Genomic DNA, 16,055 nt, shown 5'->3' with positions numbered 1-16,055 from the left:
GATTAGTGGCAGGCCTGTATGACCATGTGACTTCTGGTTATAACCCCAGCAGCTTTCCACTGTCTGATGTTCATACTAAACAGTGTTGTGCTAAATTATAACACGGCACCAGTGAAGTGTGTAAAAGCAACCCATTGGCAGAGATAAGAAATCCCACCAACTGATCCAGATGGACCGTGTCACTAGGCCACGCCTAGTGTCTAAATCGACAGACATCATCACTCAACCTCGCTGGAAGGGGCCTAATGAACTTCTGATGGCAAGGGCCACACCTTCCACGTAGCCACACCTTCTGCTCTAAGATGTCGGCTCTGTTTAACAGCTTTTTGCTACTGATCTGTATTTCTTCAAGATTTAAAGACCATCTTCTGCCTTGAGTTCCATACCAATGGGTGCAGCTTACCAGGAGCTTCTGAAAGTCCCTAAGAGAGCCATCCGACCCTTCCTAAACTGATCAGCTAACACAGCCTGTGTGCTAGGACTGTCCAAAACCTTCACATCTGCTCAGCAAGTCCTGTGACAATGAACAAAAGAAAAAAGGAAAAAAACCTCCGACTGGATAGCACTCAACCTACCTCTTGTCCATAAAACAATCTTGCTTCTGACGTCAGCCGTCTGTTGCTGACTAGACTACAATTGGTCTCCCATAATCACAGACCTACCTTTGCCTTTACGTACTAATATTTGGTCTTGGCAAAGTTTAACTAGGTCCAGGGATCACAGAAATGTTTAAGGCAGAAACTACTGAACTGCAAATCTCCTTTTAAACCACTTTCTTGTCAGAAATTAAATTCTCATCTGAGACTTGTAACAATGGAGGTGATCAACACTGTATCCTGTCTCTTCCATTAGAGATAATTAGCCTCATGACCACCACAGGAACTGACACTGTGTGACAGGCCAGTGCTCTAATCACTGCCAGCTGGTACCCTGCTCTACATAAACTTTCCTCTCACTTGCAAGGTAATGAGGATTCACCAGGAATGGCGGGATTGAACTACATTCTATTAAAAATGGTGGCTACCGTTATTGTACTAATTGTGAAAATTCCAATACGCTATGCATTCTCATGGGAAGAGCACAGGCTTTAAATATTACTTACGGTACTTGTTAACTATATACATTTACAAAATTATGTTCTCTGAGCCTTATTTCTTCATCTGCTGAAGAGAAGGAAGAATAATTACTTCATGGGCTTAATGAGATAATGAAGTGAGGTATACACTTTTAGTGGGTGAAAGGATAGACCAAAAAGGTTTTAAAAATAAATAATCATTTATTTTTCTCATCTATATTACAAACACCTTAAATTTTTTAAATCTTGGAGAATAAACAGGTTTTCCTTAGTACTATTTTAATATTTTTATTAACATTCAAGACCAACAAAATTAATTTGATTTTTTTTTTTTTAATTAAGAGGTTGATGTTTTAAATTGTCCATGAAGCCCAAATCTGAGAGGTGTAAGAATGTTCTCATTTTAGAGCCTTTCATACTGGGTGGCAGGCCTGGTTTTGGAACTGTCAATAGCACCAGGTGTGATGGACAAGGTGCCCATTTTTGAGTGCACGTCACTTGGGCTTTGTCACGGTGATTCAAGATGCCAGCAAACTTGAGTTGCTCATAAAGCACAGGAGTGCAGATGCCTCTGAGACTTTTTAGACTGTGAGCTCCATGGCTCTCCACTATTCCCACATTCTTAACTGGGCACCAAAGAGTCTAGCTTCCTGAGAGACTTGGAACATCAAACTTCTTAGAAAATAAGACTCCACCAAGCTCACCAGTAGAGAACTCTCAAGACACTAAAACACTTCAGGGTTCTGGTGCTCCAATCAGATGGCCACGGGCTAAAAGGCCCTCTTTAGCTGGTATACAGACAGATATTTTTGGAGGGTTTTTTTTTAATGCCAGTAGTTTATTTTCCTATATAGGCCCCTATTCCAGGTACCTCCAATGAGACAGAATGTCATTTTTTTTTTTAATTTAATTTAATTTTTGTTTAAAATATTACAGATGTCCCTTTTTCTCCCCAATGGCCCGTTCCACCCCATTCCTTCCCCCTCCCCAGTCCCTCTCCCCACCATTGTCCATGTCCTTGGGTTGTGCATATCTGCATATAAATTCTTTGGTTACTTTCTCCCCCTCCACCCACCCGCCCTCCTCCATCCCTCTGACATTCGTCAGTCTGATCTATGCTTCCATGTCATTGAATCTATTCTGTTCATCAGTTTATTAAGTTCTTTAGATTCCACGTATAAGCGAGATCATGTGATATTTGTCTTTCGCTGCCTGGCTTATTTCACTTAGCATAATATTCTCCAGGTCCATCCATACTGTCCCAAAGGGTACGAGATTCTTCTTCTTTACAACTGCATAGTATTCCACAGAATGTCATCTTTTACAGGTTTTGAGGATTCATTCTGTACCACAAATGGGTATCAGAAGTCAGAGCTCATTTAAATAATGAACCTTTAACTAAGCACTTTAGCCATGTGAAGTACACAAGGAAGTCCAAGTAAATCCCATAGCCCTTCTTCAAAAAGGGCACCAGTGAGCAGTTAGGCTGGCAAAGAGGGAATAAACTTTCTGTGGCAGTCTACACAGCTAAGAAGCCTCTGTATACAGCTGAATCATTGGTGGGACTGGAGCTGCTAATACAAAACTTAAGCAATCTTTGCAAGTTTTTATGCAAAACCTCTCAGGAGAGAAGATGGGATCTAGAAGTTCAATCCCACATAGTGACCAATGCTGTCTCCAGGATCATGGTGACAGTGACTGCATTGGCTGAAGGCCATCTATCTGGGGCTATGAAAAGCCTAGTATAGTAGTATCTGGACTATATGAGTGAAATTCAGATTTATAATTAGCCCCAGGAACAGACGCTGTGCAGCTTGTGGCCAGTGACTGGGCACTACAGTACAGAAGGGCCACTGAGAAGGCCACTCCCCCATGACACAAGGTTAAGAAGGGCCAGACTATACATCTGGATGGCCATCCACAAGGTGCCCGAGGCTAAAGTCCTTCAAAAAACACTGGCATCTAAAGTCAGGGATAAGCAATTCTAGAGTCACCCTATTCTGTCCTCAGAAACACTGGCATAGGGGGCAGGCTGGATGAAGCAGTCCCACAGGATTTTGTCTGTGGAATCCTGAGGGATTTAAGCCTCAGGCTTTAAGGGGGCATATAATCTTTCCTATAACCTGTGATGGGACAGTTTCCAATCCCCATTGGGAGGCAATTCCTTATGATCTGTATCCCAAGAATCCTATTCCAGGGCCACATACTTCAAAGACAGGGACCTATCCACAGAGGCTTTAAACTTTTTAAAAATTTGGGACTCAATCGCCAATTCTTTTTATTTGCCACTGCATATCCAGAATCTAGCACAATGACTGATACATATAGCAAGCTCTCAATAAATACCTGCTGAATGAATGAATGAATGAATGAGTGAATGAATATCTAAGGACAGTCCCACGGGAGGGTAGGTTAGGGAGGGGGCTGCTGTGCAATAGCCTGTGGGAAACTAAAAGCACTCGTAGCAGCAGGCTGCAGGTTACTGACCAGGAGAACCACAGTCTCCCTGAGTCATAGACCTTCGGCAAGACCAGGACAGGGGAGGGGAATGCACTGATGCCACGCGCAGCAACCTAACACAGTACCCTGCCTGGGCCTCCAGGGACACAGTGCTTTAGATGATAAATCCTCTCTCCCAAACTACTGATAGTGTCTATTCACATCACGGCAGACCCTCTGATGACTGACCTGTGTGCTGGGACTCCCAAATCTGATTATGCAAACAAGCCCAGGTTCCCAGAGCTCCAAAGTGGCCAGAATACTCAAGGACATGCTCACTGGTTCTTGGCTACTTTAGAAAGTCCATTTGAAAGATTTATGGAAGACTCTGTCTCTGGTGAAGGCAGAGACAAAGGCACAGTTCTTCCACCTATACCTACGTCCACACCAAGATTTGAGTCTAGCTAAAAAAGGAACAATGGTTTCTTGCCTACTAGGATTTCGGTCTGAGAAATTTCATAATAGCTTCAAGAGGTGTTTCTCTGGGTTACACTCTTGGAAAAGATGATATATCACTAAATGTAAAGATAAATATATACACCCATAGAAAAAATGATCAGATATTTTATTTCTAAAACTGATGTCTAAGTCATAGAAAAAGAAATACAAATTTCAAACTTACCATAAAGTATCAGCTTTCATAATATAAAGCCATCTAAACTATATATGTCAATTTTAAAAGGCAAAAAAGCCACTCAAATTGTATTAATGTGGTATCATTTTAAAGTGCTAAAAAATGTTTTAACCAACTTGGATGTAAAAAATACTAGTTTTTCCACTATCAGGCATCTAATAGCTACGTGGAGCACTGAAACGTTTAATAATAGGCAAGAATCATGTTTATGAGACTTACTTTTTATATAAAAACAAAAGTAAAGATTATTATATAAAGATTGCAATGATGATACAAGTTTTGGTAGCTGTATTACAGTCCAACATCTTGGCGGGGGGTTAGAAAACTGTTCTCTAAGCTAACACTTGAAATTACATTTCCCCCCGCAAAAAACTAGAGGTTAAAGATACCATTCATTCATTCATTCATTCATTCAACAAAACAAATTGTTCCTTCCTTCATTCAACAACTATTTCTTGTCTTTCCCCTCCGTGCTGGGCCTTGTGCCAGCCTTGGGGATTCAGTGGTGAAGATGACAGTTTTTGTGCCTGCAAAGAAATTTCGCTCTCCACCATGTCCCCTCACAGCCTCCCACACACGCACACCATGCAAAGATCTCCCCAGGTGCATTCCTAAAGGAGGGCCACTGTATGCTGCATTGACACAGAATGTTTAAAAGGTCCAGCACAGTGCCCAGCGATATTTAAATCCACTCCTTGCCCACTCCCAACAAACCTCAAGAGCTGAAAGCCCCAAATTCAGGAGTAGCCATGTACAGCTATTAGCCAACCAAGCTTGAGAGACTCATTTCAGCACTCTGACCCTGCATCTGCCGTGGACTCTCTTCTGGAGGCCCCTTTCAGTTCACAGGGCATGTGAGATGTAGAGAGTTCTAGTGCGGGGCAGAGCTATTACCTCACAAGGGGCCTGTTCTATCAGATGACTCAAGTCAGAGAGTTCTCTTCTGCCTAGGGCTGAAATTGACCCTCCGGAAGTTCAATCACAGGTCTATGTCCTACACACTGCAGTCACACAAAAACCTGTCTACTGCCTCTTTTATGTGATAATCCCTCAAATATTAAAAAGCCATGTCATATTTTCCCAAATCTTTAAAATAAAAAGTGCTCTTTACTGTCAGTCATTCCCATGATTCCCAGACTTTTTCATAATACTGATGACCTTCCTTTATGAGCTCACTGGCCAACATGTCTATTTCAAATGTAGTACCCAAAATATAATGTAACATTCTAGGTTTGTAGTATGACCAGTCAGTGTAAAATAAGACTCTGGGAACACAACATGAGACCCCAGGATTGACTTAGAGTAGAAAAGAAAACTGAGCATGTAGAAACCAATGAGAGGAACACTATCTGAACCACACTCATTTATACTCCACGACAAAGAGACGGGACAGCAGAGTGGTGACGACAGAGCACCAATGAGGCTGCATGACTCAGATGGGTTCAGATTCTAGTTATTTACATGTATTAGATGTTAACCTCCTTCAGAGTCCTATAAATGGGGAGCATAACAGTTCCTAGCTTACAGGACTGATATAAAGAATTAAATGAGTTATTAGATATAAAGCATTTAGAAAAGGCACATAGTAGTTACAATAAATATTTTCAAATAAAGTAGGCAATTTGTTTATCTAAGTGATCACTGATGCAGGTGATTATCTAATAACCTGTGGTGTGATGTGCATTTACAAATGACATGAAAAGAATAACTTCTAGTTACTTCCTTTGTACCAAAATATTGAGATACTGACAGATAAAAGTAACCTGACACTTTCTTAGGTTCAAAGGATGTGATATCTTTCTTAAGAGAGAAATGGACTGAACTCTATTAATGGAGAGGAAGCTAAGGGGAAAACAGAAAGTAAACATTAAAATGCAGCCTGCTCATTTGAATTATACTATCAATGTATAATTTTCAGCATTTTCTGTGCTGTAAGAGTATGTTCTCTTTGTTTATTGGTTTGTTTTTATGTATACTTTTTAAAACCTCATCAGAAAAACCATAATCTAATGTCAGTCAACTTTCAGCCATGTCTGCTGTGAACTAAAATGACTCTTTGTTCCATTGCTCACTGGGTTCTAAAAATAAGTGCTGCCACACGGCATCTGTGTTTCATACAACTGAGCAAGTTAGCGTGAATGTGCAGTAACTACGAGATTCACACAAAGTTGCAGATAGTTCAATTCACCAGAAATGTTAAGGGTGGATAAAAAAAACAAATTACCTCTGTATTTCTTTCTAATTCAAAAAAAATGCTTTCTTTACAAACTTCCAGTAAGGAGTTTTAACAACGTCAGTACAATAATTTCTTTAAGATGATGACTGATCTGTTTAAGGTTCAGCCTAACCTTCACTAAAATTTAAAAAAAAAAAGAGTCTCGTCATTGGAACAGCATGCTTTGGAAGCCTAACGTATACCATGTGATGCTGATGACTTTCAAATCATTAAAAGGTCTTCTTTAGTAAATAACTTTTACGTAAGAAGGAATGGTTTTAAGTCATTCATTACAGAATGGTTGCTTTTCCCAATAACACGTATTAATGTGAATTAAAAAGGAAAAAAATGTTCACTGTCCCTCTGAAAAACAGAATGAAACATTTTCTCAAGATAAACTTCATTCACATTCTCCTTGGAAATCCCAAACTTTTAGGGGTTCATTACATACTGTCAACAGAATATTGCGTGATAGGAAGAGCCCTGGGTGAAACATCAGGAGGCACCAGTGTGACCGAGGAGAAGTCAGTTCTTTTCTGCAGTCTAACACAAGAACACATTCTCATACAGCACAGAAGTATGTTAAAGATAAAAATGTTAAGTGAAAATAAAATTTAAAACACAATGCAGGTATCAATAAAATAAAACAAAACGAACAATTAAAAAATGAACAAAAAATTAAGAATGTATTATATATTTCACAATTATAGACAATGCCATGGCAGAAATTAAATTACAAATGAATTAATGATGAACATTAACCTAAAAGTTTATAAAATGCCAATAAGGCTGGGCAGGATTGTCTTTTTCCATTCCCCGTCACATCACTGTCTCCTAATATCACAGAAAATGTTTTCAATGTCAATCATGGTTGTTGCCTATTGCAAAAGACACTTGCAAAATCATAAACTCAAACCTTGGTCAAAATTAGCCCAATTTAATGTAATTTAAAAGTATATACAAAAATTTATCATATCTATTTATTCCAACATTGTGGAACCTGGAACAGAGGAACCCAGTTATGCTGTGTGACCATCAAAACTGTGAGAGAGCCCTGGCGGGCTGCTCAGTTCGTTGGAGCGTCAGCCCATACCCCTAAAGGTTGTGGGTTCCATCCTCAGTCCCGGAGGCAACCAATTGATGTTTCTCTCTCACATAGATATTTCTCTCTTTCTCTCTCTACCCTTCCTCTCTCTTAAAAAAAAAAAAAAAAAAATCAATAAAAACATATCTGTGAGTGAGGATTTAAAAAAAACCTATGAGACAATAAATGGGCAGCATTTTAAACCATGAAGTTTGTGGTACTTTGTTATGAAGCAACGGAAGACTAACACAATATCTGAGGTGATTTAGACAACCAAAACAAAAACAAGACAGTTTTTAACTCCAGAGATGGGAGCATTGGACTGTGCAGGAAAGGAAACCTAATCATCGTGTAGGTGGGTGTTCACCACGTCAGCAAAGCCTTTGGCAGGACTCTCATGGTATGTAATGTCCCCTCCCCGGGAGCTCAGCCAGCCTTGGTGGCTTGCTCATAGCCTATAGATGCAGCAGAAATGATGCTGAGTGACTTCCCAGGCAAAGTCAGCCTCTGTCCGGCTCCCTACAACATTGACTCTAGAACCCTTTGTACTAGAGAGCTTGGCATTGGATTTTCAGGGGAAGCATAGCTTTTCCACTTTCCACTTACTAATTATAGATTTTTCTATTTCTACAGTCCCGTGTTAGTATATCATCCTTAGGGACTTCAAGGAGAGGAGAAGTGGCTGTGGAGAAGCAGAATTTGGCCATTCACAGATTCCCCAGCAACCACACCACCAAGCTACACCATTAACCTCTGACATGAGCCAGCCAATAACAGCCTCAATAGCAGTCGTTGTAATCCAGCAAGGTGGAATATTTAAATATTTAAAGATAGGGAGGACTGTAAATTACTGATGGAAGACATATCTCTTGTTCCTTTTTATATCTTGGAAAGTTCTATGAAATTGATTTGCTGTAAAACTCTAAGCAATCTGCCTAACATTTTAGTCTCCACATTTCTAATCCAAGCAAACTTCAGAAACAAAGTTTGATTGAATGAAGAACTTTCTTGAAGACACTTTAACATAGTGTCTTCCCATGTCTAACATAAACTTTCATCTTATGAATTAAATCAACAAATACTTATGGATAAGGTAATATGAGGTAAAAAGATATGACACAGTCCCTGGCCTCAAGGAGGTTATAATAAACATAGTAAGTATCTAAACACAAGGCAATATAGTAAATTCTATAAGAAAGGAACAACAGGAGAGACTGCGTGCAGTTGGAGGTCCAAGAAAGAGCTGTACAAAGAATCTGAATAGCCTCTCCCGAGACAAGCTTCTCAGTTCCCGTCACCTTTATCTACTTCAATACCCTATACTTTGTCTTCACCTGAAATTATTCCAGCCTTCAAAGCTTAAACGCTGGAACCCTCTTTCAGACTAAACCCTAGATCTGTGCTGGGAGGAAACCCTTACCTCCCCCTCCCACCCCATGAGTCTCCACAGAGGGGAGAGGACTACTGTTCACTCCCCAGGGGAGGCAAGTGACTGGGTGATCGCCCTACCGCACCTTGACTTGGGAGGAAAGAACCACCACCACCATCTCGGCCTTGGGTCTCCAGCAATTTATCAGAATCTCTGTATCTAGTGGCTATTGGAGCCTGGTCAGCCATTAATAGCTGTCCCTTAGCACTTGTGTTTCATTCCCAAAATCTGAGAACTCAGAGGGGGCAGATGGATGAGGTATTAATCCCCCAAATATCCAACAATCCCTTTCTCTTTCTATCCAAATTCCCTATAAACCATAAACCCTGGATCAACTTAGTTGTTCTCTAGCCCCATCTTAAAGGAAATGCCACAGGCCTAAGAATTAAGAACATTACTAAACTTGATCTCCAATCTCTGGTGGATACCTATCTGCTACCTAGTTAACCTTCCACAGATCCCCATTCAGTTTCAGTTCTCACGGTCAGCAGAAGCTACTCCAAACTCTCCTAAATTCTTAAGGCAGGTGACCTCATCTTCAATTTCACTGAGAAAATACTAGTATTTGGGTTCGAAATGTATGCACCTCCTGCCAACATCTACTTCCACACACTTTCTGTCTTCTTTTGGGCGCTAACCTCTTAGCCTGAGCTCAGGCCCCTCGCTCTTCGGCTCGCTCAGCGATCGTGCTCCATCCGTCATTCCCACTCTCCCGAAGCTGTGACTTGTGGTTCTAACCATTCTTTCCTCTCCTCATACATACACACTCAAAACCCTTTTTAAAAACAAAGCAAAAGAGCAATAAAACCACAACCCTCTCTTCAGGCCTGACCATTCCTGTAGCTATACTTGGCCCTCCTTTAAGGGCTAAGGTTTTAGGAAATGCAACCTCCCTGGCTCCCTCTGCCTCTCCACTTTGCATTCTCAGGGCAGCCCGATGCATCCCACCCGCCACTGAAACGATTCACATCACTGTGACTTAATGACCTCTGAGCTAACAAATTCAACAAACGATTTTCACTTCTCCTTTGACTTGACCTCTCAACAGTATTTGATGTTTAGCAACTTCCGTCTTAAAACTCTTTCACTGGCTTTTTATAACATCACTGCCTCCTGACGCTCCTTCTATACTTCATAATGCTCTCTCTCAGTCTTTACTGGTCAAACCTTAAATTTTAACATTTTCCCAGGATTCTATTCTTGGCTTTCCTCTTCTCAAACTAAACTGTCCCCGGGGAGGGAGGGGGGGAGCAGGGGAAGGGAAGGAATATTATTCACCATGAGTTATCCCACAAACCCATAAATCAATAAGACTAAATCTGAACTCATTTGCTTCCTCCCCAACCCCCAGCCCTACCAGTGCTTACCTCTATCACGGCCCTGCCCCTGTATTTGTTTATCTGTCTGTCTTCCCTGCCTGGCATGCCTTGGGGATGGGTACAACACACTGCAGTCAGCAACAGTGGCTCCCTAGAGCAGGGACTGGGGGCAACTACATACCAAGAGCAATGCATCTTAGAGGACCTAAGGAGTATGTAGTTATAAAAAGAACCACAGATGAACTTCACTGAACTCTACTATAAGTATCTTAAAGGGAAGTGATATTTTTTTACTCCATCCATCCATCTCTGAATCTCTTGTGCTCAGCACAAGAGCCTGGCACACAGTACTCAATCCCCAGGGGAGTGAATTCATATATTTTTGAATCAAAGAAGTAGAAGAGGAATGGAATATTCAAGGTAAGCTTTGAAGAACTGGTAAAATTTCAACAGGTACAGATGGGGGAGGAATCATGTAAGTCAGAGGGAATAGGAAAAGCACAGGCACAGACAAAAATGCTGGACTGGTAGAGTGTGTGGAGTCAAATAATTATCGCCAAGAGGAGAACACTGAGGCGCTGTTCGATAAGACTTTAAGCTGCAGCTGGAGACAAAGCTTGACAGGCAATGACAAGCCAGTGAAGTGTTTTAAGCAAAGGGATTTGCGATTAGAAAGGAAAATAATTAAACGGACAAGAGGACACCTCTTAAATAGCTACCAAATGAATTACCTATGTGAGAAGAAAAGACGGCCTGAGCTACAGCAACTGTGTGAACCACACACAACTAGAGTAAAAGCTGAAGAGAAGGAGAATGTATTATTTTTGAGACTGAAGTTAAAAAACAAACTTTTCGAATATTCAAGAATGATGGAATTGGTTGAAGTATTACATTTAAAGATGAAAAATTTACACCACTAACATTACAATCATGAATGGTGCTGGGTGCCAGGGTATCCAATGTACTCCTCACGTTTACTGTGTTGGCCAAGAGCTCCAACAAGCATAGGCCGACGCACAGCTGGTAACTGAAAAGGGCATTCTTGGTATGTGAGGAAAGGCCACTCTACAACTTCTGAGTAGGGAGTTAGCAAAATACAGCCATACCGTGAAACTGTTGTTAGCGTTTTTTGTGCTTGCTTCAGCTACACTGGCATCTGAGAGGTCAACTTCATCAAATATCAGAGACTGTTAATGAAAAAGAACACAAACATATTAAATGAAAACCTAACTCAACGCTCCTTGATAATTACTTTTACTATCAGGTCATGATTATGAGGCTGTCTGTCAGGAATTAGGAATAGAAAATGAAGAAAAATTTAAGTTAGTGATACTTTGTTGAGTAAAACCACAAAGTACAACTAACACATAAATCCCAAACTGAAAAGGTCCTCAAAGAACCCCAGGACGCTGTTTCAGCGCAAAATGCTCTGTGCTCTCTGGAGGCATAATTCAGGGGAATCTACGAAGTACAACACACACACACACAGAGCAATATCTTTAAACCCTGTAACAACTTTGCCAGAAAGGCAGAGGCAACACTGTTCCCAAATTTGCTAAGTGAGGAAAGAAAAGAACTAGCCCTGGCTCAGATCATGGTGAGTTACTGAACTTTCTGAACCCTATTTTCCTCATCTATAAATGTGTTCAAATGAGATGAATGTGCTTTGCAAATTATAAGATGATGTGTTTTTTTTATACTCTTAAAAGTAGTTTTAATAAAAAAAAGTTTCAGTGGTAAAAAATCCATGGAAATGAAATCTTTAAAAATGCACAATTTAGCCCCGGCTGGGTGGCTCAGTTGGTTGGAGCATGGTCTGGTACACCAAAAAAGGTTGCGGGTTCAACACCCAGTCAGGGTACATGTAAGAGGCAACCAATCGATGTTTCTCCTTCACACCGATGTTCTCTCTCTCTCTCACTCCCCCCACCTTCCTCTCTCTCTAAAATCAATTAAAACATATCTTCAAGGTGAGGGTGTTTAAAAAAATAGTAAATAAATGTACCCTTCCCACTTTTAGTCATTTGGTCACTGTTCACATTCCTTCAGTGTTCCCCTAGCAAGGCAGTATAACAGGGCTTCTCCAGAAGTTCAGAAAAGGGGGTCCCCATCTCTGGTTACTTCCAATCCCCCCCCCAAGATCTCCAGGGCGTATACTCCAACCAATCTAACTATAAGACTTGTCCCCTGACTGGAAAGAATTTATAATCTATCACAGGCAATAAAACAGACACAAATAATTTTAATGTAAGATAGACTATAATGATCACTCAATTGGCACAGTAGTAAGAAATGTTAATGTTTATTTTTTAAAGAATCCTAAAATATTAGATTTAAATAGAAACTAATCATTACAATTGTTTTCTTCCAAAACTACATCATTCTTATTTTATTCAATTGTTATATAAAATTTAAAGCCTTAATTGTATTTCACGATGATTTTGATTCTTAACTATCAGTACAACGAGCAGTTATTTTGTGTGTCAGGCTATGTAAGCACTTCATGTCTATCATCTCATTTAAGCTCCTCTCCGGGCCACATGTGTCTGTGGCCACTGCACTGCTGTGCGCTGGAACTGGGATAGGAACTCCTGTCTGAAAGCAGGGCACTGACTCGTAACAACTATAGCAATTCTCTTGCTTGTGGTCAGGAAAAGATTTATAATTTTAAAAAAATAGCAAGAAAGGGGAGAAAACCCAAAATTTAGAATTTATTATATCTAATAAGGTTACATTTAATATTTTGTTTTAATTGGAAGGAGAGAAGAATGGCAGGGAGGGAGGGGGGAGGGAGAGGGAAGGGAAGGAGGGGGAGAGAAAACTACAGGAGAAACTTCCTATTGCACGGTCCTTAGGCGGCATGCCATGAAACTGACTCAAACAGGCTCCCCTGGGATTTGGTCCAAGATGGGTCACATTTATATTGAATTCTTATAAGGGCAGAAAGGCTATAGTAAGCCCAAGTCAAAAACAGTTTGGAGCCAAAATGTTAAATCCACCCACAGCCTCAAGCGTTTGTACCTAGTATTCTCTCGAATTACCTTTGAGTCCTTTGCATAATAAAGCGTGCGGCCCCGAAGCTTGAAGTATCGCTTTTTCCACCTTTGGAAAGAACTGGTTTGCTTCAACAGCTGTCCCTCTTTAATACTGGTCTGGAGAGAAGGAGAAGCACAATGACATGATCAAAATGAAATTCAAAACCAAATAAAATTCAGAATTAGTGACACACTATCATTAACATTTTGAATATTGTTTCCCATGTCCAACAAATTACACGAGAGAGTCTTTTCTTCTTTTTGTTCAGCCACTGGAGCACATGTGCAAAGTCCCAAAGAGCAAAGGTAAATTACACATGGTTCCCTGACCTCCAAGTGGTCACAAATACTATGAAAGGCACAAACACACAAACTAACACTCCCAATACAGTGTGATGCATACAATGATTTGTATATAGAAAGTATTTAGTAAATGGCAAAAAGGGTGGAGGCGTAGTATAACGTAGCAATTTAAAAAGGCATGGGCTTTACACCCTTATGACTATTTTTAAAACTGGCAATTTGTACTTCTTTCACCTTTTTCACCCCCCGCCACACACACACCTCCCATCTGGCAGTCGTCATGAATATAGTCGATAACATGGTAATAACTACGAATGGTGTCAGATGGACACTAGACTTATCAGGGTGATTATCTCATAAGGAATATAAATGTCTAATCACTATGTTGTACACCAATATTGTATGTCAACTGCAATTGAAAAATAAATTTTTAAAAAAGAAAAACATAGGTTCTGGAACCAGAAATCTTGTGTTCAACTCCTGATGTCACCACTTAGTAGCTGGATAATCTTAAATTACTAAACCTCCTTATGCCTTTATTTATTCATCTATAAAATGGGATAACAACTTATAGGGTTGTTGTGAGGAATAAATTAAAAACACATAAAGGAATTATTGCACGGCACATAGTAAGTTGTTGCTAAATAGCATACAGCTAGTCATACTTGTTATTGTAACAAACACACATTCAAAGCACAGTCCAGAAAGGAAGCATAGGCTCTGCCTCAGAGGGATTCAAAGTCCTCCCAGGGAAGAGCCCAGGTGGGTCTTGAAGTTTATCAGAATGACGTGGGATGAAGAAGGGTATTTTAGGTGTGTGCAAAAAGTAGAAAGGTTTAAAGCTGCATGGATATTTGGGGAATCTTCAAAAAACTTTCTGTTATAAATGCAGGATAGGGCTTACAAGGGGAAGAAGCAAATGTAGCTGGAAGAGCTAGGCAGGGGCTCTGTGACTCTGGGCCAGACCCTGTGCTAAGAGCTTTAAGTATCCAAGTTCATTTCATCATCACCAACAAAATACTTGGAACACCTCCAACCTCACCTAGTATCCCTCCCTCACTTGGTCCCCTCCGTCCACAGCGGTGCTTTGCTTTTAGGTGGGCATGCATTCTCCTCCCTTAGGCCTGGATACTACCTGGTCCCTCCGCCTGGACTGCTCTTCCCCCAGATATCCATCTGCCCAAGTCCCTCACCTCCTTCAGGTCCCTGACCTTCTCAATGAGACCCACCTCACTGGCCACCTATTTAACACAGCAACATGCTCTCCGTATCTCCCGCACATGAAGTACTTTCCATCTTCAAATGTATAATGCAACTTACATATTTATTATGTTTATGATGCTACCCCTTTTAGAATAGAAGGTCCTTGAGTTTATTATATATAATAAAATTAAATTTACTGTTTCATTTTAATTGGAAGGAAGAAAGAAGGAAACTACACTTATAACAAAACAAACTTGCAGCCTTGCTATGAGATTGTTCGTAGGAGACAGGTCAGAGGACTGACTCAAATAGATCCCCTTGAGATGGCGTCCAAGACGGACCACATTTACACTGAATTCACAGAAAGGCAGTAAGGATTTAATGAGCCTCCAAGACAAAAACAGCTTATAGAACCAAAATCTTAAATCCACCCCGCTGGACTGCACACTGACATATCGCATGTGTCAAGAGCATTAGCCAGCACATACAATACTGAGGTCTATATGAATTTATAGCAGGTACCAAGATTAAACCCGTATCTGTTTCAGTGCAGAGTTTAGTCCCAACTTTTACACTCTACTGCCTTTTATTATCAACAAGACATAAAATATTGAGAAAAGTTTGTGGTCGCCAATAAGGTAATTTAAGTTATATTAATGTTTACTTTTGATTTCAGTAAGAGATTTTTCTCTATAGTTGCTCTAAGACTGTCCTTCAGGAATTGCTGAGAGATCACTAAAATTTAATCATAACAAAAGACTTTTGAAACTTTAGTACCAAAGAGCCTGATTTGGATGCAGACAAACTTCACGACAGTCTCTGCCACACACTAGCAACACAAACCTGGTCAAGTTACTCCAGCTCTCTGTGCCCCAGTTTCCTCTCCTACAATATGAGACTAACAATAGCAGCTTCACAAGCTTGTTGCATCTAATTTAATCACAAGATAATGCCCGGAGAGCACTTACACTGTCTGGGTTACAGAAAACATTCAATAAATGGCAGAAAGTGTTATTATGATGATATCATTACGCTATTAACTTCAGAGAGTATCTGCCAGGCACCGAATAATAAGAGCTTCTTGGAAGAAGGAACTAAGTGTCTGAAGGCCACTGTAAGGGCAAATAACAGCTGGAGCGGGGGAGAGTGTCAGGAGATGAAGCTGAGGGGGACAAGAGCCAGGAGCTGCTGGCTTTCCATTCTAAGTGCAAAAAGCGAGTGAAATGTTTGCAGCAGGAGAGTGAGAATGGGGAAATGGG

General features: G+C 40.5%; 1 protein-coding gene across 5 annotated transcripts in view; it reads right to left on the bottom strand.

Annotated features, from left to right (window-relative positions):
• The window catches only part of DGKH (diacylglycerol kinase eta), a 169,310-nt gene that overhangs the window by 84,470 nt on the left and 68,785 nt on the right, over window positions 1-16,055 (bottom strand). For all 5 annotated transcript variants that reach the window (XM_081128802.1, XM_081128800.1, XM_081128803.1 and 2 more), the window contains exons 3-4: window positions 13,297-13,407; window positions 11,362-11,442 (exon numbers count right to left, since the gene is read on the bottom strand). In XM_081128802.1, the coding sequence (XP_080984928.1) occupies window positions 11,362-11,442; window positions 13,297-13,407 (192 nt within the window). The remainder of the gene's footprint in view (window positions 1-11,361; window positions 11,443-13,296; window positions 13,408-16,055) is intronic.

Source organism: Miniopterus schreibersii, assembly GCF_964146895.1.
Source record: "Miniopterus schreibersii genome assembly, chromosome: 2".
NCBI classification, from domain to species: Eukaryota; Metazoa; Chordata; class Mammalia; order Chiroptera; family Miniopteridae; genus Miniopterus; species Miniopterus schreibersii.
The sequence above is the reverse complement of the archived record's forward strand: the minus strand, read 5'-3'. Positions and strand labels throughout refer to the sequence as shown.